At 35.7% G+C, this 22,221-nt stretch overlaps 1 protein-coding gene across 5 annotated transcripts in view; it reads right to left on the reverse strand.

The window, feature by feature from the left end:
* klc1a (kinesin light chain 1a) overlaps window positions 1–22,221 on the reverse strand; it is a 60,648-nt gene that overhangs the window by 14,154 nt on the left and 24,273 nt on the right. For 3 of the 5 annotated variants that reach the window (XM_073834179.1, XM_073834177.1, XM_073834180.1), the window contains exons 4-14: window positions 19,412–19,576; window positions 19,249–19,327; window positions 16,844–17,069; window positions 16,009–16,096; window positions 12,638–12,739; window positions 6,665–6,838; window positions 5,908–6,007; window positions 3,242–3,294; window positions 3,031–3,098; window positions 2,803–2,911; window positions 898–1,032 (exon numbers count right to left, since the gene is read on the reverse strand). In XM_073834179.1, coding sequence (XP_073690280.1) covers window positions 898–1,032; window positions 2,803–2,911; window positions 3,031–3,098; window positions 3,242–3,294; window positions 5,908–6,007; window positions 6,665–6,838; window positions 12,638–12,739; window positions 16,009–16,096; window positions 16,844–17,069; window positions 19,249–19,327; window positions 19,412–19,576 — 1,299 coding nt within the window. Of the gene's footprint in view, window positions 1–870; window positions 1,033–2,802; window positions 2,912–3,030; window positions 3,099–3,241; window positions 3,295–5,907; window positions 6,008–6,664; window positions 6,839–12,637; window positions 12,740–16,008; window positions 16,097–16,843; window positions 17,070–19,248; window positions 19,328–19,411; window positions 19,577–22,221 lie in introns of all 5 variants that reach the window. The other 2 variants (XM_073834178.1, XM_073834176.1) reach the window with 1 other exon arrangement.

Genomic DNA, 22,221 nt, shown 5'->3' on the forward strand with positions numbered 1-22,221 from the left:
ATACATATACACAGTACACACACATGTATTATGTAAACTCAAATTTTGCATGCGATTAATCAATTAATAGCACTAATATAATAACATTATTATAATAATCATCATTTCTGCTTTAAGTTAGTCCTGCAGACTCAAATCAAAAGATTTTAAAATTATTCATAAATTCAGTCAAGTGTCTCCAAATGTTTAACTGGTTGCGTATTATATATAAATGATGTATAAATTATATGTACTAAATATAACAGTTTGTACAATACAATCTCAACAGTGAATGGATGTAATTTTAAGAGTTAATTCAGAGTTGAAAGGGTTAATAGGGTTTCAAGTCAGGCCACTATTAAGCACTACAGGCAAATAGATCAGACTCTCAATCAGTATGAGGACTATGACTGCAACAATGTATGGAGTCAGAAAGTATAAAAAGTAACTCTAATCCAACACTATTTGAACCTCAGTAACAGATCTGGAAATGCTCTCTTGAGGGTCTTTCCACATGCCATCCTTACTGTAGGTTTCTCAGAGCAACAATGCTGACTGTTTATTTTTATACTTTGATACTGAACCCCATACAAGCCACTGTTACCAATCAATAGTCCTCTAATCATGAGACAATATAATTATCTGCATCTAATTTAACGTTTCATCTGCTTCCAGTGATTCATGTTCCTGTTTTAAACAAAGCGTTTGATCAATGCACTGGCACAGATGCGAATGCATTATTCTTCATGTAATCTAATTCTGGATGTGAGGTGGGGTGGATATGTTCAGAGGCCTATGAGAGGCTTCATTGTGTCTTATCTGATGCCCTACGTCACTATCCTTTCACTGTATGTAGTGTGTATGGGCCTGGGCGGTGTGTACTGTACTTACCCCGTTCCACTCCACGCTCATACTCACTTCCTCTCCTCCGTCAGGGCCGCTTTCGTACTTGACCGTGTCAGAGGTCAGGCTCTCACGGCTCCGCTGCTTCTCTCGTACTTCAGGGTCTCCCAGCACCTCAGCCACACGCTGCTTATGTGCCGTGTCCAGACCCTGCAGGAAGAGAGACAATCACACACATAAAATGAGCAAATATGATCCGAACTAAATCTTTTTTTGAACAACCAGCAACCTACACTGCCATTCAAAAGTTTGGGATCAGTAAGATTTGTAATGTTTTTTTAAATGGAGTCTCTTATGCTCATCAATGCTCATATGCTCATTTTATTATACTTTAAAATATAATTAATTTCTGTGATGCAGCACTGAATTGTTTTAGCATCATTACTCCAGTCTTCAGTGTCACACAATCCTTCAGTAATCATGCAATATACTGATTTATTAACAGTGTTGTGCTGCTTAATATTTTTTTGGAAACTGATCTTTTTTTCCTTGATTCTTTGATGAATAAAAGTAAAAAAAGAACAGCATTTATTCAAAATAGAAATCTTTTCTAACAATATTTCTAAGTCTTTACTATCACTTTTTATCAATTTAACACATCCTTGCTGAATAAAAGCATTAATTTCTTAAAAAAAAAAGAAAAGAAAGAAATTTACTGACCCCAAACTTTTGAATAGTAGTGTATATTGTAACACAAAATATATATTTAAAATAAACATTGTTCTTTTTAACCTTTTATTCATTAAATAATCCAGAAAAAAGGAAGACTTTTTAGGAAGGATGCATTAAATGGATCAAAAGTGGCAGTAAAGAGCTTTATAATGTTACATAATAAATTACATTTAAAAAAATTAAATGCTATTCAATGAACTTTCTATTCATCAAAGAACCCTGAAACAGTAATAAAAACCATTATTAATAATTGAGCACCAATAATTGCCATTATAGGAATAAATAACCTTTTTTAAATATAAGAAATTTTTTTTTTTAAATGTTATATTTCACAAGATTAGAGTTTTTACTGTATTTTTGATCAAATAAAAGCCTTGGTGAGCTTAAGGGACTTTTTTCAAAAACAACTTTTGGTCAAAAGTTTGTGTGTGTGTGTGTATATGTGTATATATATATATATATAAATATAAAAACAAACTTTTTTGATCCACATGTTGACTACTGTATATATACAGTATATAGTTCATTTATGTAAGTGAGGATAGCTAAATAAAATAAACTGTGACATCTTAAATCCAAAAATTCTTCATACAGTGGTCTACCAAGAAAACTGACACAAATTTGGGACCAAAAATTTATTCAGACACTTTGACCTGACCATGTTCTGCTTAAGTGTTTTTTCTTTAATTGCTAATGTGACCTTTTCACAACACAGACTGAACAAAATTAAGCATTTCTTGGTAATTGGTCAATAAAGTATTGATAGTTGTGTACATATTGTCATACTAACAGTTGTTTGAAGTTTTGGTTGACTGTAATCCATTACATACCTTTCTATCAAAGTTATCTGACACAGTTTAACTCTGAGTTCTTGTCATTTGTTATTACCATTTTCTAAACTATAGCCAATAAACTGTGATAAAGTGAGAAATGTTAAAGGTTTCTGAATAATTTTTGGTTTGACTGTATATACACACACGATTAATTATAATTACAATTAATTTTGGCATTGAAAAAACCCATTTTCATCATGAACCCCCCAGAAGACTCTCATTAGGAGAGCAAAGACTGATTAACATAATTGCAACCAAATGAGCTTTCTAACTGTGATAGCATTACAGAAAGCTTTAAACAGCTGGCTGCATGCCTAGCTCAACTTATGCGGCCTTAGTAAAAACCTACTGAATCCTGAGTGACATGTTTCAATTCGATTGACCCTTTTATATTTGACCAACAGACCACACACACCTGTTTTCTGGAGCGCAGAGCCGCCTCCTCCAGAGTCTCTGCAGCCTCAAACTTGCCCTGTCTCCTGTAGAGAGCTCCGAGATTCTTCAGCGTGGTCGTGACGGTAGGGCTGCGGGCGGTAAAGGTCAGACAGGAAAACACTTCATTGTGATGCTGCAAGCGGTAACACTGCACAAACAAATGCATGTATTTGTATCAATGTATGCAGCAGATGAGGCAATATCTGACCTGTCAACTTTACAGGCCTTGTACCAGCCACCATACTCCCCAAATGGAGAACCATCCTTCTGCTTGCCCTGAAACACAGAAATTACCATCTGGATAAGTTCTCATTTTTGTCATATTCACCACATTATCTTAACACTTGTGTCTGACATTAAAAGATTACTAGGGAAGAGTATAAAACTTGCTCTTCTCCTGACGTTTAACTTGTCCTCACCTTGCTCTGTTCTTCTCTCTCCTCTGCATGCATCCAGATGGGTTTATTTTCATCTGCAGGGGAAACCAAGGACATAAAAACAGCATCACTTCGAGCCCAAACACACAAGTGCCAAGCCATTAAGTTCAACATAATGAGTGATGGTGTTCTAGCGCCTGAGGTGATCAGTGAGCTCACTGACAGAAACAATAGGAGCTTTTAGCTTACAACTGAGCTCTCTGTTAGAGCTTCACCACTGATCAACATCTTTACCCGTCAATGAATATGTGTGTGTGTGTGTGTGTGTGTGTGTGTGTGTGTGTGTGTGTGTGTGTGTGTGTGTGTGTGTGTGTGTGTGTGTGTGTGTGTGTGTGTGTGTGTGTGTGCGCGAGCGAGCGAGCATGTAAGAGAAAGAAAGAGGATATCAGTAGTCAAAAAGAAGTTGAACAGTTTGTGCATAAGTGACTCAAAGTGTGCAAACACTGTGCAAAATTTTATCTTGATATTTTTCAGCTTTCTGACATGAATCAGTACATCTCAAAATTCATGGATTTAGTCTGAAATCATTTAAAAGAGTAAACAAATATGTCACTAATTAGATTCAAATAAATAAATACATACATACATAAATGGTTTATTTTTATAATGTGCACAGTTGTATAGTTTATACAACAGCTCTTTCCGGTCCTTGAATCGGAGAATAGTGTGATATTCTAGTGATATCGGAACTCTAACCATTTCACCGTTTGTATCACACCACTTGCAGTAATTTTTTTTTTTACAGTGAGTGTTATGGAGGACACCCAAATCCACTATCATTTTATAAATAATACTGTTTTTGTTTCACAGAATGTAGATTTAAGAGGTTTTTTTTAGGCGAGAATGTACTTGTTTAGACTTCAAATATGTGGTTTGTTAATAAAAATTACATCTATTTGAAAATGTGGGTTAGCTCTGATCTCTCTATAGTGGTTAAACATGTGATATAATTTTTGGGGGGTAAATCCCCTGTTTACAAGACAATGTTTTCAGTCAAAAGCGTGAAATTTTGTATGCGTTTTGCCTGTTCGTTTACATGACAATAGCTTTTTGGGGACTGAAAACGCATAATTTTGAAAATGGGTTTCAAATTGCAAGTTTTTGAAAACACCACCGTTATCATTTTAATGTAAAAACCCAATACGGGAATCTTTAAAAATGGTGACGTCATGCGTGTGCGTAGTATGTGTTAGGCATGTAGACATGCGCAGTATGTGTTGGTTTTAAAGGCTATTGCAAACATATGTGTAAACTGACACGTGCGTATATGTGTATACATGAAACTTTAAAAACGCAAGGGAGATATTTTTCAGTTTTTGACTACATCATTGTTGTGTAAACGCAGCCTAATGGGCAGTCTTTGATCTCATTAATCTATTATTTGTTCCAGAGCAAATAGTTTTGGCTAAGGGCGAAAACTCACCATGTTATTTTATGTAAATGTAAATGTAATGCTGTTTATCAGAGCACTGCCTTTGTACATTTGACTGAATTGCCTAGATGGCTGTTGTTGTTTATTAAATAATTATTATTTAATAAATAATATTTTATGGAAATAATAGTAGTATTTATTAATAGTATTTAGTATTGGGAAATGGTGTGTGTGTGTGTGTTAGTGACGATGATTTTAGTTACACTGTTCTGTTATTAGATGCCGACAAGAGAGTTTTTATGAGCGAGTCAGCTCAGCAGAAAAGACTTTTATATTGAAAGAGAATGATACAGGGTTGTAAACAAGGAAGTTACTTTTAGTTTCAACAACACCTTGTCAAGCAAGTTCAAGTGCAAGAAATCACCTTTAACACATGAAAGAATAGTATGACAAAGATATCGCTTTCCTCAGCAGACATTTAAACTAATGTTTTATTGTGACTATGAGGATTGAGCTGAAGAATGAATGCTGTATGACATGCAGGTAATCACACTCACTCTGTCCACCTTCCTCTCAAAATACTCAAAATTTTAAAAAAGTAAGACAATAAGCTTTTAATGAAGCAAAGTTCCTTCATTACTAGTTGTAAAGTGACATTTTTGATTTAGTAACAGGGGCTTGGGCTCAGCTGTTAAACTGTCAAACTGAGATTTGAATCCATGCCAAAAGAAAGTAGTTCAAACAAAATAGAGTTTCTGTGGGTTCCCAAACCTTGGTTAACTTCAAATTCAAGGACTTTTCAAGGACTTAATGTGGGGACACGTTTCAAGTGAGAGCAAGGTTACATCGCGTTACTTTGTGAGATACATCGTTAACGTTTTCATGTGTCAAACACAACTATGCAAAAAAAATGCATTTTATTTAAACTTCACAGCCTATTTTTGCAATGTTTCATGGAAACATAATGGCCAAATATTGCCATTTTTACAGTAATGATTCAATTTTAAATTGCCAGAAACATCATTACACATAATGAATAAAATCATATCCCAGCTCTACAGAGCATCTTAAGCTTCACTTTGAATTGTGTGTAAATTCCAGTGTGCAAATTCTAGTGTGCTTAGCTGAGCTGCTGCTGGCAGCATGAACCCTGCTTAAAAAGTTTGCAAGCTTTATTTTTGAGTGGAATATTATAGAGAAAATTTAAATACCCTATAGAGAACAACAAAGAGAAATATTCTGAAAAGGCTTGGGTCAGGAAAAAACACACACGTACCATCTACAGAACCAAACTCTCTCTCATGGGCTCTGGTTAGGATTTCTTTATACAGAGTCTCTGCCTGCTTAAACTTCCCCTGCTTCAGATAGCATGACGCCTGAGAAAAAGAACAAATTGGTCATTAAAAAGGATCGACTTACATGAATATTCTTAGTAGATAACAACAATCACATTTTGTAGATTTTACTCAAGTAAGTGTATTTATTGATTATATTATGTGGAGGAAAAAAAGCTGATACACTGCAATAAATGCACCTAATTCAATATAAATAGACCAGTGCTTGTGCTTGATTGCAGTTGGTGTTAATTTGATCAATTAGATGCATATCAGAGCCTGATACATTGGCACATCTAATCATAACTGGCAGAAAGCCTAAACCTCAGTCTGCTAAAAGATCTCCTCCGAGCAAAAGTATTTACTCTAAGAGCTTCTTCCATTACACTAAAAGCTGAATGATCCATATCTGAAGCGTACAATCTGCTGAGACGACAGAAATCCTGCAGTAAATAACACCGCGGACACCACAATAATATGGAAACATTTCTGAAAGTTAAACAAAAGCTGACTAGTCATATCATTTCAAATTGAACCTGTGGTATTGTAATGCGATATTTGATTGTTGAGCTAATATCTCTGAGAGTCTGTAGGAGGTTTTATTTTCTCTAAGCGTACTCAGAAATGTAGCATCTATCCACAAATGGATGTCTGTTTGTGTAAATGAAGGCAGAGCGTGAAGTGTGAGTGTGTTCGTACCAGGTTGTTTTTGGTCTTGGCCACGTTGGGGTCGTCCGGGCCCAGTTTGGTCTGGTAGATCTCCAGGGCTCTCTGGTAGTAGTACTCCACCTCTTCATACTTGCCTTGGTTCTGGCACAGCAAGGCCAGATTATTCAGCTGCTTGGCAACATCAGGGTGGTCCTTCCCCAACACCTGACACACGAAAACAAACACACTCCAAGTTACTCAGCTGCTTGAGACATTATCAGTCTTGTAACCATTTACACCCACCCACAGACAGGGGACTTCCAGGTTATTCAGCTGTTTGGAGAGCTTATGAAGTCCTACCTATTAGTTAAATTAGCCACTTTGAAGGGCCATTCACACAGAATGAGTTTTTGCATTGTACTGTGCTGCTTTTCCATTATTTTCTATGCAAAAAGAAATAGACAGATGTATTGACCACATGTTTTGCAGCGTCTTGCACACAACACAGTGTTCTAAAAAGTGCTGTGTTTTTGGAACGCTGTGTTATGCGCAAGATGCTGCAAGTAAAATGTTTTGCAACCTTAAAAAAAAAAACATCTCTAGACCTTGCTTTTTTTTTTAATTGTCCTGTGTCTCGTGTGTTTGCACACCACTGTACTGCTTTTGTATTATAATTCTACGTAAATATGCATTACATGGACATGTTTGACAGCTACACTCGCATCTTGCATCTTTTGCAGCAACTTGTGCATAACAAAGTGTGTTAAAAATGAAAGGCTCAGATTAAAGCACTTGTGTATTTGCATTAAACTGCACTGTTTTTCTATGTAAAAATGATAAATGGACAAGTTTGATCACTGCATTTGTTTTACATCTTTTACAATGTCTTGTGCATGACATTGTTCCAAAATAGTTGTGCTCAAGCTAAAAGTAGTTAAATTTAAAAAAAATGTCTCTCTAGACCTTGCATTTTTTTCATCTCACTGCCCTGCATCTCACGTGTTTGTATTTTGCTGTACTACCTTTGCATTGTTATTCTATGTAAATATGCACTAGATGGGCATGTTTGACATCTTTCATCTTTTGCAGCACATTGTGCATGACAGTGTTTTAGAAATTAAATGCTGAAGTTAAAGCAAATGCGTTTTTCCATTCTACTGCGCTGGTTTTCCATAGTTTTTCTACATAAAAATGAGATAGATGATAGACATGTTTCATCATTACATTTGTATCTCACGTCTTTCACAATGTCTTGCACATGACACTGTTCTAAACTGGTGGTCCTCGAGTTAAAAGTCGCTCAGTTAAAAAAAAAAAAAAAACCATCTCAAGACCTTGCATTTTTTTCAACCTGATCTCATGATGAAAACTTACCTGTGGGAACTTTTTCGCAAGACGTGAAACACGTACCAATAAGTACATATCACCGCAGTTTTCAACAGAAATGAACACTAGAGACAAAACAGCGAGCACTTGTAATATTTTCTGTACACAGTTATGATTACAGCCCCACATTTCACTTTCCAGATGTAACAAGCTTGCTCAGTAGCTCAGCCGGCATGGAATTGGACTTAGGATGCAGAATCCTTGGGTACAAATCCCGTCAAAAACACGATAAAAGACATAAAGATGAGAGATTGTATAACAAGCTAAAATGGCATGCTTGTGATTGCGGTTTTATGTCACATTCACTTTTGTTTATGCTATCGGGTAGGTTTAGGTGTAGTTCACATGGTATGTTATTGTAAAATGTCACAGAGCATTAGAGAGCGCCACTTAACGGACATTTCAAGTCAGAACTGTGGTGACATATACAAAACCAATGTCACATAAAACGTACCATATGTACAGTGCCTTGCGAAATTATTCATACCCCTTCTTTTTTTCCTCACATTTTGTTATGTTGCTGCCTTATGTTAAACTACTTTAAATTACATTTTTCCCACATCAATCTACACTCCCTACTCCATAATGGCAAAGCAAAAAATAGGTTTTTATTATTTGTGCAAATTTATTAAAAATAAAAAACTGAAAAGATCCCATTGCATAAGTATCCATACCCTTTTCTGGGACACTCAAAATTTAGCTCAGGAGCATTCATATTGCTTCTAGATGTTACTACACTTCGAGTGGAGTTAAACTGTGGCAAATTCATTTGAATGAGTATGATTTAGAAAGACACACACCTCTCAGAAAAGGTCTAACAGCTGAAAATGCATATCAGAGCAAAAACCAAGTCCTGAGGTCAAGATAACTGCCTGTAGAGCTCAGTGACAGACTTGTGTTAAGGCAATGATCTAGGGAACAGTTCAGAAAAAAATCTGCTGCATTGAAGGTTCACAGAGGCATTATCCATAATGGAAGACGATTGGAACAACTAGGACTCTAGAAAATGTCTGCCAGCCCCCATCCAAGCTTGTTTTCGTCAACGATGACGATGACGATGACGAAATCATTTAGTTGACGGCACTTTTTTTCATGACGATAACGAGACGATGACGAGATAAAAATGGCTCTTTGATGACTAAAACATGACGAGACGTGTGTGAGTTTTCGTTGACGAGACGAGAATAGACGAAAATGTTAGTGGGTGGCCCGTCAGATGTTTAAAATGCATGACATTTCTGCGTATTGTGCATGCCAATTAAAACCTAAAAAGTATCTGCCGCTATGGCAAGCCGTTTTAACATTAAATACTCTTTGCCATACTAGTATGGCAAGCGTTTTAGCATTCTATCCTTGTTTGGTTACGCTCAACACGTCACATTGTTGTCACTCAGACAGACAGACGATTAACCATGATGGCGGCAGTTTGCACACAGGCTGGCCGCAAACGGCGAGAGGACCTATGGATGTATTTCAAATATGTGTCTTTTATGTCTAAAACCATTCCTTCATTATTATAATTATTGGTGAAAATAGTCGATCCGGAAGCTCACATTGTGTTGAACTATAGATCTGCTATTTTCACAACTTATAAGTGACACTACCCAACAGCAAAATACTTACTGACCTACATTAATTTGTTAAAAGACTACTTTTTCCCCTTTTTTTTGACTAAAATTAGACTAAAACCTTTTTGACTTTTCGTCGACTAAAATTGGACTAAAACTATCACATATAGAAGTGACTAAAATTTGACTAAAACTAATAAGCATTTTAGCCCAAAAGACTAAGACTAAGACTAAATCTAAGATGGTTGTCAAAAACAACACTGCAGAGCTTGAGAGGTGAAAAGGTGAGGCAAAGAATGGCAGATAATTGCCAAATGCAGATTTGCAAAGCTTGTCACATCATACCCAAAAAGACTTGAAGCTGTAAAGGTGCTTCAACTATGTCCTGAGTTAAGGGTATGAATACTTATGCAATGTACTTATTTCAGTGTTTTATTTTTAATAAATTTGTAAAATTTGCAAATCTGGTTTTTGCTTTGTCATTATTATGGTGTACGGAGTGTAAATTGATGTGGGTAAAACTAATTTAAAGCAGTTTAACATAATACTGCAACAAAACAAAATGTGACAAAAATGAATACTTTTGCAAGGCACTGTATGTTTATCTGCTCCGGTGAAAAAAAGCTAACACTCTTTTAGCGTCACTCAGTGGACATTTTACATTAAATATATCATGAAACTTACATGTCTGGACGTAGTTTTGCATCTTGAGAAAAAAAGTTCCCACAGGTATCATGAGATCAGGTTTTTTTTTTTTATTTCACTACCCTTTCACTACCCTGTATTCTGTATAAATGGCCCCTGAAAATGTGTGCAAATTAACTTTCAGTTCATTTATTATACTAGTGTTGTTAGATTTTAATAGTGATCTGAAATGTGTTTGAAATGAAATGACCTGTGAATTAATTCGTAAGCTGTCTCTCTTGGTTTAGAACAGACATGCCTTGAGGCTGCTTTTACTGATCAAGTGCAGTGAGCATCTCTTTGTCTCTTCCTCTCTGTGGGTGTCCCTGCATGGTTGAGAGATATTGACTGTTCACAGTCAGGGGTTCTGTAACTGTCTGCATACTAGAGCTGGGATTCAAGGCTTTTTGAAGTTAAAAGACAACTACACAACCAGTCAAAAGTTTTTGAACAGTAAGATTTGTAATGTTTTTTAAAAGAAGTCTTTTCTGCTCACCAAGCCTGCATTTATTTGATCCAAAGTACAGCAAAAACAGTACAATTTAAAATTTTTACTATTTAAAATAACTGTTTTCTATTTGAATATATTTTAAAATGTAATTTATTCCTGTGATTTTGAAGCTGAACTTTTAGCAGATTTACTCCAGTCACATGATCCTTCAGAAATCATTCTTATTTGCTGCTCAAAAAACATGTATTATTATTATTATTATTTATTATTATTATTATTATGTTGAAAACAGCCGAGTAGAATTTTTTTAGGTTTCTTTGATGAATAGAAAGCTCAGAAGAATGGCATTTATCTGAAATAGACATCTTTTGTAACATTTTAAATGTCTTTATCATTTACTTTTTAAATAAATTTAAAGGAATTTAAAATTACACTGACTCCAAAATTTTGGTGTAGTGTATAATGTTACAAAAGCTTTTTATTTGAGATAAATTCTAAACTTTGGATCTTTCTATTCATCAAAGAATCCTAAAAAAATATGTACTAAACTCTTTTAAAAATGTATTAAAAATGTTTCTTGAAAAGCAAATCAGCATATTAGAATGATTTCTGAAGGATCATTTGACACTAAAGACTGGAGCAATTATGCTGAAAATTTAATTTAGGTTTGAGCACAGGAATAAATTACATTTTAAAATGTATTCAAACAGAAAAGAGTTGTTTTAAATACAAAATATTTCATAATATTACGCTGTTTGCTGTATTTTGGATTAAATAAATGCAGGCTTGGTGAGCAAAAGAGAACTCTTTAAAAAACATTAAAATTCTTACTGTTCAAAAACTTTTGACTAGTAGCGTACTTTCACCAAAACAGTCACTATTCTTTATCTAAACTATCATTTTCATTAGTTTTAATTAAGAATACACAAGGGCTGGACAGTGTTACAGTGATTCTATCGTGGTGCCTAAAAGACTTCATCAGCAATTCTCACTATTATTAACTCACTATTAACTACAACTTTTGCCTCAATAAACTTTTTATTTGCTTAGGTATGGGGTAGAAATAATAGTTGCTCTAAACTTTTGAACAGTAGTGTATGTTTTTGTTAATACAGCCCAAGAAAGGACAATGTGAAATATCCACAAAAGTTAAGCAATGAGAGTTTGGATTCAGCAGGTTGTCTAAGCTCTTTCTCTCAGCTCTGCATGTGTGAGACGCAGCACTCAGAGTAAGACTCTCAAGACTTCCAGTAAGAGCTTTATCACACAGGCTTAGAAGAAAACTCTCCATAAAGAGATCGAAATAAATCTGCGACACTGCAGGAAAGAGCAGGAATAGTGTCTAAGCACACTGTCCTCATCTGCACCGAAGGTGTGCAGCAGCTGCAGGTGTGCTTTTCTGCAATGTGGTATTTTTGGATAAAAGAAAAAATCTGGAGAGAGAACTATAGAAGGGGAAAATCACAATAAATCTCCAAGAAGCAGACAGTCTTAAATAGTAAACTGAAATAGTAAGTCCTTCATAACACATACGAGAGAAAAACATGGGTGTCTTATTTTGGGAACATATAGGTGTCAGTCTTCCTGATCTCGATGAAAACAACTTGAAAAAAAGGTGTTGAGTGTCATTTCAAGTCAAGTTTTTGCAAAATAGTAATAAGAAAATACATAGGGTTTCTTCAGCTTTACTGCTAAGATGAATATTTTCAAGATGTTTCAAGACACTTTTCACATCTCTCCAAGGACTAAAATAAGTCAGAGCTTCTGAAGATGAATGCTTTATTCTTTAGTCTTTGAATAAAAGGAATGAAAGGTGCAGAGAGCGAAAGGCAATGTACAGAACTCAGAATGTGAGTTATAGTTTGCGAAACCGACTGGGAATAAAGATTATTACAAAGTTATACGCATGATTCATCAGGTTGAACTCTGACCCACCTTCTCTCTGATCTCCAGTGCTCTTTTACACAGAGGCTCTGCTTCCTTGTACTTCCCTCGCTTGCCATAAAGAACGGCCAGGTTGTTCAATGTGGCAGCCACCTGCATACACAGGAAAACATGAATAGCTATATGTTCATATACATAGGTATATTTCAGTCAATACAATACAGCTAATCAAAATAACAAATCAACAATTCCAAATTGGTGCAATCATTTATATACAATCAGTCATTTCATCTTGCGGAAAATTACTTGCTAATTTAAATTAACTTAACCTTTAATCTGATCAAGATCAAAGGTTCCCATTGTGGGCTGTCTAAAATGCATACAAAAAAAACACCCTGTGCTGTGCTACAAATGTGTTCTGATCAACCTTTGATTGAAATACCTCAGTGCATACGTGAGACACATACGTGTGTGACAGACGGCAACAGTGATAAAAAGAAAAGGGGAAACAGTAGGGCTGGGTGATATAGCTAAAACAAATTCATATTCCTAGTATTTATAACACTATATTGATGTATTTATTCTGAAATGGTGTTAATAGTGTGATTTCTTCAATCAGTAGAAGCATAATTTCATCAAATAGCCATTTTAGACAACTACTAGATTAAGATTGTTATAAGCACTAAAAAAAGGAAAATTAAGTAAATAATCAAGGCATGCCAATGTTTTTCAACAAACAGACACAATAAATAATGAGATTTAATTATTTTCATTTACATTCAACAGTATAACAGTACACAGTAATAATATACAGTCAAGCCCAAAATTATTCATACCCCTGACCGGAAATGACACAGGCTCCTCGCAAAAGATAATAAGACAATGTAAAAGAGGCATCATTGTGTAAAAAAATATTTCTCAGCTTTTATTTTCATTTGAACAAAAAGTGGCATGTCCAAAATTATTCAAACCCTTTGCAAACTGTTACAGTCTATGGGAAAATCCAAAGTTCTATACCATTCCAAATAGTCCAAGCTGTTCTAAAGCATCCTAATTTCCCTGATTCATTGGGAACAGCTGTTTTAATCAACTCAACAGGTGAAAAACAGAAGCTCTCTGCTGTTGGTTTGTGGACAGTCATGGCTAAGACAAAGGAGCTCACTGAGGACCTGCGGCTGCGCATTGTGGCTGCTCAGGAAAGGGCTATAAGACCATATCTAAGTGTTTTGAAGTTTCAGTGGCTACAGTGCAAAGTATAATTAAAAAATACAAGACGTTCCGCACTGTGAAAAATCTCAGAGGACGTGGTCGGAAGCCAAAAGTGACGCCTGTGCTGTCCAGGAGGATAGTGAGAGAGGTAGCAAAGAATCCAAGGCCATCCTGATGAATCTGGGCTCTGCTGGTGGCAACCTCTCAAGGCAGACAGTCCAACGGACACTGTACACCGCTGGGTTCGACAGACGCAGACCAAGGAGGACACCACTTTTCAAGATAAGGCGCACAATAGCCCACTTGGCCTTTGCAAATGCTCATCTGGACAAAGAAGACTTCTGGTCTTCTGTTTTATGGTCAGATAAAAGAAAAAAAAAGTATTGCACCATGAAAAAGGAGCAATATATCAAAATTCTCAACAACAACATCAGGCAGTCTGCAGAGAAACTTGGCCTTGGGCACCAGTGGACATTTCAGCACGACAACGACCCAAAACACACAGCAAAAGTGGTGATGAAATGGTTAGCAGACAAAAACATTAACGTTTTGCAGTGGCCCAGACAGAGTCCTGACTTAAATCCAATTGAGAATCTGTGGAGGGAGCTAAAGATCAGGGTGATGCAAGGAGACCCTCCAACCTGAAAGAGTTGGAGCTCATCGCTAAAGATGAATGGGCAAAAATACCAGTGGAGACACGCAAAAAGCTGGTCAGCAATTATAGGAAGCGTTTAATTGCTGTAATAGCCAATAAAGGCTTTTCTATTGATTATTGAGAAGGGTATGAATAATTTTGGACATGCCACTTTTTGTTCAAATGTAAAATCTTTTGGGAGAAGCCTGTGTCATTTCCAGTCAAAAAAAACCTTGCTGGTTGAATAAAAGTAACTTTAAGTAAGAATTTGCCAGGGGTATGAATAATTTCGGGCTTGACTGTATCCACCGACTGTTTTTAATAATATACAAACATTTTTGAGTGATGATGTAAACAACTAATGAAGTACAAGTTTTATCTGGAGTAGGGGTTGACCGATTATCGGCACAGACATTAACCATTTTTATGGTTATCGGCCATTTAAAAAAACCATTTGCTGATAAAATAAATTAAAAACATTTAAATGTTTTTGTCAGAGCCCTTGTTATTAATTTTGACACTAATTTTCATTTTCACACCAGACATATCGGTTCAGAATATCGGTTATAGGTCTACTTGATCTGTAATCGGTTTAGTAAATTTAGTAATTTAATTTATAAATTTAGTCAAACAAAATTGACTATATTCAGACACATTCAACATTTCTCACATTATCACAATTTATTCACTATAGTTTAGAAAATGGTAAAAAAAAAATATGACAAGAACTTAGAGTTAAACTGTGTCAGAACAAATTCATCTTGATAATGTCAGATAAATTTGAAAGGTATGTAAATGTATAACTGTTAATATGACAATATTTACACAACTATCAATACTTTGTTAACCAATTACCAAGCAATACTTAATTTTGTTCAGTCTGTGGTGTAAAAAGGTTGCATTAGCAATTTAAAAAAAAAAAACAATTAAATAAAACATGGTCAGCTCACAGTGTCTGAATAATTTTTGGTCACAAATTGTAGTTTTACTGGTAGTCCACTGTATGAATAATTTTTGGGTATAATGTGTCACAGTTTACTTTATTTTCCTATCCTCACTTACATAAATGAACTATAGTGTCCTGCACCTACTAGTAAAAAAATATCAATAATTATATCTGGTGTCTGAATAATTTTTGGTTTGACCGTATCAATCGACTTTTAATCTGGAGGATTGTGATACCTGTTTAAAAAGTGCATTAAAATCATTACAAAACTGCTCAATTTCATATCGCCCAAAAAAATCATCAAATAAATCTTGTGAAAATCAATACATCATCCAGGTTTAAGAAACAGCCAGGCAGAAGATAAAGTATGAAACAGAAGACAGATCTTTAAGAGGTGTTAAAGTATCTAACCTCTGAAGAGAATTGTGGGATGCTGGTCCTGATGAGAGGGCAAGACATACGCTTAACATGACAAACTCAAACGTCAGCAGTCTGGGCTGCTTATTTTAATATACACACAATACGCTCACACATAAGCAGCAGACAGAGATAGGCTGTTTGTACTGTTTTTTTTCTGTAACGTGGGGAGCACACAGAGCCAGACACACTGATGAGGGCAGGACGGGTTCTTACCGCAGGGTGGTCTCTGCCCAGGGTCTTCTCTCTGATGGCCAGTGCATCGTTAAGGAGGTTTGCTGCCTCTTTGTATTTATTCTGGTCCCTAGAGAGCAGAAAACACTTTCAAATCAATCTACCGCTACTCGTTCTGCAACAAAAGGTTGTTGCTAAGGTCTTTCAGAAAAAAAAAAACCTGTTTCCATGGCAACAGGGCGATGGCACAATAGCTTAATGTCCCAAACGGCTTGCAAACAGGATATTACCATAGTTTAACAAAAGCTATGAAGGATGAGGTACTCAGCCCATTTGTTTAAAACACTTGTTGATACCATAATGCGGTTTAAGATAGTAGAGGTGAACCAAGTAATCTTTCCACGAAAACACTGACTATGCATATTAAGTTGTTATAGAAGTAAGTATTTTAACATAAAAGAAACAACACCATTTTCAAATGATACTTACACTACTGTTTAAAAGTTTGGGGTTAATATGATTTTTTTATGTTTTTGATAAATGTCTCTTATGCTCAGCAAAACGAAACAGTAATTTCAATAAATTTGTTCATTTCATTTGATGTATAGAAAGTAAAAAAAGAACAGCACTTATTTGAAATGTATATTTTTAGTGTTTTTAAATGTCTTTACTGTCACTTTTGATCATTTTAATGTGTCCTTCCTGAATAGAAGTACTAATTTATTTCAAAAATATAATCTTACAGACCCTAAACCCCAATGTGAAGTCTACATAAATGAGCAGTATTTGTGACTAACATGATTGAAACTATACAGAAAAGTAATCTCAGAGTGGACAGTAAACAAACATATTAAAAGGCTGAAGTTTTTTTGCTGACCTGTAGACGAGGGCAAGAATGTTGAGCATGGTGGCTACGTCAGGATGATCGTGTCCGGATGTTTTCTCCAGATCTTCCAGAGCCTGTTTGCAAAGAGGAACGGCCACCTCATACCGGCCCTGTGAGGCGTACTGGATCACCAGGTTGTGGAGGGTCCTGAGACGAGCGGGGATCTCGTACCCACCCTGCTGCGCTGCTGCCGCTGCACTGCTGTGAGGAGGCTGCACTGGAGGGACAGGAGAGAATGAGATATGGTTAAACAAAATGTATAATACATGGTAAAAAACAACTAAATATCTGCTGTGTCTATGGCTGTAGTCCTATACTAAGTGAGCTGCCTACCTAGACAGTATGTAGGCATGGCAGACACAAAACAAATGGTGTTCTACATAGTAGGCAGCAATATTATAATGCCTTCAAAGATGTATCACCTCAGTGTTTGTGGAAAAAAAAAATGTTTGTGAAAAATGTTGAAAAAATTCAACATTACAAACTATTAATACAGTTGAGTTTATAAGCTTACATACACCTTGCATAATCTGCAAAATGTTAATTTTACCAAAATAAGAGGGATCGTACAAAATGCATGTTAATTTTTTTATTTAGTACTGACCTGAATAAGATATTTCACATAAAAGATGTTCACACATCGTCCACAAGAGACAATAATAGTTGAATTTATAAAAAATATCCCGTTCAAAAGTTTACATCCCCTTGATTCTTAATACTGTGTTCTCAGCTGAATTATGCACACCTGTTTTTTTGGGGTTTAGTGACAGTTGTTCATTTGTCCCTTGTTTGTCCTGAACAGTTAAACTGTCCGCTGTTCTTCAGAAAATTGCTTCAGGTCTCACAAATTCTTTGCTTTTTCAGCATTTTTGTGTATTTGAACCCTTTCCACCAATGACTGTATGATTTTCAGATCCATCTTTTCACACTGAAGACAACTGAGGGACTCATTTGCAACTATTACAGAAGGTTCAAACACTCACTGATGCTCCAGAAAGGAAACACAATGCATTAAAAGCCGGGGGTGAAAACTTTTGAACAGAATTTTTCTAATCTTGCCTAAATATCAAAGTTTTTCATTTAGTACTGCCCTTCGGAAGCTACAGAGGATACTTAACGTTTCCCAGAAGACAAAACAAGTTAAATTTACCCTGATCTTCAAATTCATGGCTCTTAATGCATTGTGTTTCCTTCGTCTGCATTAGTGAGCATTCTGTAGATACCTTCTGTAATAGTTGCATTTGAGTCCCTCAGTTTTCTTCAGTCTAAAAAGATGAATCTCAAAATCATACAGTCATTGTTGGAAACGGTTCAAATACACAATGCTGAAAAACCAAAGCATTTGTGAGACCTGAAGGATTTTTCTGAAGAACAGCGGGCAGTTTAACTGTTCAGGACAAACAAGGGACTCATGAACAACTATTGCTAAACAAACAAACAAAAAAAACACAGCTGTGGATCATTCAGGTAACAAAACAGTATAAAGAATCAAGGGGATGTAAAGTTTTGAAAGGGGTCATTTTTAAAAATTCACATCATGTGAAATATCTTGTTCAGGTCAGTACTAAATAAAAAAATAATATTCATTTGGTATGACCCATCTTATTTTGATTGAGTTAAGATGGCCAATTAGCAAAAATTAACAAGTAGCTTCTTTCTACTAATACTGTCATTTATAGGCACAAGATCTAAAAGCGTGCATTTCTCGATTTGAACTTGCCTCAGACTTAAAAGACCAAAACAAACTTCAATTTGGCTGACTCAAATAAACTAAGAATTATCAAAAACATTGCAAAATGACAGTGAGAGGATTACATTGCAAGCACTTCAGGAATGAGAAGAGATTAATGCGATCTTTCTTAGAGCAGATTAATGTCGACCTCTTTGAAAACCCCTGCTGGAGATCATTTGCTGCAGGGATGCCGTCTGGCATTCATGTGTCAGAATGAGAGCTAATCTGAGCAAGCACAGGACGTGGCAGTGACAGCCTGCGACATATGATCCCGTAAACTCCCGTGCACTAGAGTGCTCTCTGACACAACACCTTTGATCCTGCTCCACAGTCAATGAGCCAATTATCAGGCAGGAGAACAGAGAAAGTAAAGGGGAGGGAAGGTAATATAAGACAGGAAACTCTTTCTAGAAGAAAATAAGGGAAGGAACTGTTGTTTGTTTCTCTTCCCCCATCAACCCACTGTACATTTTAATTTAATTTTTTTAATATTTTACACATTTTATGTTACAAACATATTGATTCAAATAAAGTAAGCGGAGCATGAATTTAATGTTTTTGCACTATTAAGCAAATTATATTTTAAGGTCACTGAAAAAAAATTATCTTTGTCCTTTGTTTTGCCAGGTCTGAGGTCTAGAGATAAGGCTATTTGGGTACTTACTGCCAGGGCCTGGCTCATCCTGCTCATCTGGGAAAAGATCATCCAGTGTCTCCCTACTGGAATCAGAGTCCTTGTCATCCTGATGAGAGAGAGGCAGAAAGAAGTGGAAAAAGGACTGAGTGATTAAGGCTCTATGATAAATGTCAGAAGGACTGTGTCTTACTGATGGGCTGAGGTCCTGGTCATATTTCTTGAGCTGGTTCATGAACTCCAGATGCTTCTTCTCCTCCTCCAGCTGGGCCACACTCTGCTCACTCTTCTGCAGCCGTTGCTGGGTTCCTGCCAGCTCATCTCTCAGCCACTGGTTCTCCTGACACAGCCTCCGCACCTGGAGGACAGGAAAAGCAGCCTCAGGGCATTTTCACACTAGAGCTTTTAGAGTAATTTGTGGAAGCGGACAGCAACATTGGCAGCCTACTTTTTCAGTGGCCATGGTTCATTAAATGGATAGTTCACCCAAAAATGAAAATTACCCCATGATTTACTCACCCTCAAGCCATCCAAGGTTTATATGACTTTCATCTTTCAGATGAATACAATCTGAGTTATATTAAAAGTAAATGTCCTGGTTCTTCCAAGCTTCATAATGTAAGTGAATGGATGTTGAGATTTTGTAGTCCAATAAAGTGCATCCATCCATCATAAAAAGTGTTCTACAGGTGGTTAATAAAGGCCTTTTGAAGTGAATCAATGCGTTCGTATAAGAAAAATATCCTTATTTAAGTGACAAATGTGGGAGCAAAATACCAGTTATGAGGATTTTGATATAAGCCAAGAGGAGGCTGTAAACAACACTTGGTTCTCTTTTTATGATGGATTGATGATTTTTTTGGACTTCAAAATCTCAACAGCCATTCACTGCCATTGTAAGGATTGGAAAAAGCCAGGACATTTTTTAATATAACTCTGACTGTATTCGTCTGAAAGAAGAAAGTCATATCTAGGATGGCTTGAGGGTAAATTCACACTGAGAGTAAATCATGGGGTAATTAAAATTTCTTATTGAACTATCCCTTTAAGTATTTTGTCCTTTGTTTTAGCTATAGTCATTAAAAGAAAAATCCTCAATAAATCCTTTAATCCTTTAAATCAAACCAGAGGTGTGTATATATATATATATATATATATATATATATGAGAGAGACATACTATCGTACACCGTTAAAAAAGTTTTTTAAATTAAACAACAACAACAACAAATTAAAACCTGTGAAGTTACCTTACCATATACAGTGAAAATTTGCATTATATGTAATTTTACCATAAAACATTGTCAACTGTATCGTTTTTGGAAGTAAAAACTATGAATTATCATATCATTTACAGTGAAAAACAGAAAATAAGATTCCCAGAAGTTCCTGCATGATGTCACATATGATTACATTTTAATCAAACAGATTTAGTTCAATTTTTTTTTTTAGCATAAACATAGAAAAATATATTTTGTGTTACATTTCTGTTATCTAGTTACCATTATCTTAATGTTGTTATTTTAGTGTGTTCCCCAAATATTTTGGAGTCGAGTCTGATTCCGATTCCTGGTTCTGGGTTCGATTCCAAGAATCAACTCCTCACTGTTGTTTTTGATTCTTTTTCAATTTTTGTTTTTTAGATTGGAGGAACCTAGTTTCGCAATGACTGCAGGATATAAAGGTCATAGAATGTAGCCTTCTCATAATATGAAGCTATATTAGAAAAATTACGATACATTTCTGTAGCTCTGATTTTTAAATTGTAATTTTGTCTGCATTGCCTATGAAATTAGTCATAGTCCACTGCTGAGCTGTGGACATGTGTTTAATAGACAATGAAGTGTCTAAAATACATATGCACAGTTTAGCTAAATGATGTTTAACCATATGCTTTGCACAAAATTAAACTGTACACTGAAACAAAATAACCAGAACATTAACAACATCACTGATATAAAAGTTCATGGTTTATCTGTCAATCACTCTCAACCACTGCTCTGTGCTCTCTGTGCATTTACTTTCAGAATCATCATTGTCTGATATAAAGGATTAAAAATGTTATTCAAGATGAAAATAAGATTAAGACCCCCGATCACATCATGATCTATTCTATAGCGCAGTGCTCAAAATTGTGGACAACATAATAACCTCTAAATTGTTTTTTAACTAGTTAATTAAAACAATCTATTCGAAAGAACCTTTTCGAGAAAACGAATAAGATTTCTAATCACTATTAGCATGCAAGAGGTGAATTAATGGCTGCTTCTCAAACGCTAAGCTGCATCCTCAAACAAGCTCAGTAACGACTCGTTTTCATTGTTTATTTTCATGAATCGGCGTTCAGCGACGTTTGGTGAGGTAGCAGCCAGAGATATGCAAACTTTATAGGATGCAGCCTTCCATTTGAGGGGCACCCATAAGCTTTCTTGAACTGAAAACGTCTCTGTATGAGGAGTTGATTCGCCTTGATGGGATCGATTCCAACCTTTGGAATCCACTCTCGATTTCCAGCGCCTTGGAATCGATTCTTTTTGGGATCGATTCCCAGCCCTAGCATTCCCCTGATGGTGTTTTGTCTTAGTTTTGTCTTATAGACACACCACTTATAAATAATTCATCTTTCTATTTCACCAGCTGTATTATGATGAACCGTCTCCATAGTTTAGTTTCCATAATTGATTCAACTATTTTCCTGTTTATCACTGTGAAGCTGTTTGACACAATCTGTATTGTATATAAAGCGCTACAGAAACAAAAGTGACTTGACTACAGTATTACTACATTTTAAAGTAAAAAGCACATTTTGGTAGTTCAAGCATATTGGTATACTAACAATATATCACTACCAATATACAAACCTGTAATATTTTTACAGTCAATTTCTGGGATCATACTTTAGTTTAGAGACCAATTCTAACTATTAACTAACTATTAACCACGACTTTTGCCTCAAACTCCTAATTTTCTTCTTATTTAACAGTCAATATGCCAGTAATATGCA

The sequence above is a fragment of the Garra rufa genome, chromosome 2, assembly GCF_049309525.1.
Source record: "Garra rufa chromosome 2, GarRuf1.0, whole genome shotgun sequence".
Lineage (NCBI taxonomy): Eukaryota > Metazoa > Chordata > Actinopteri > Cypriniformes > Cyprinidae > Garra > Garra rufa.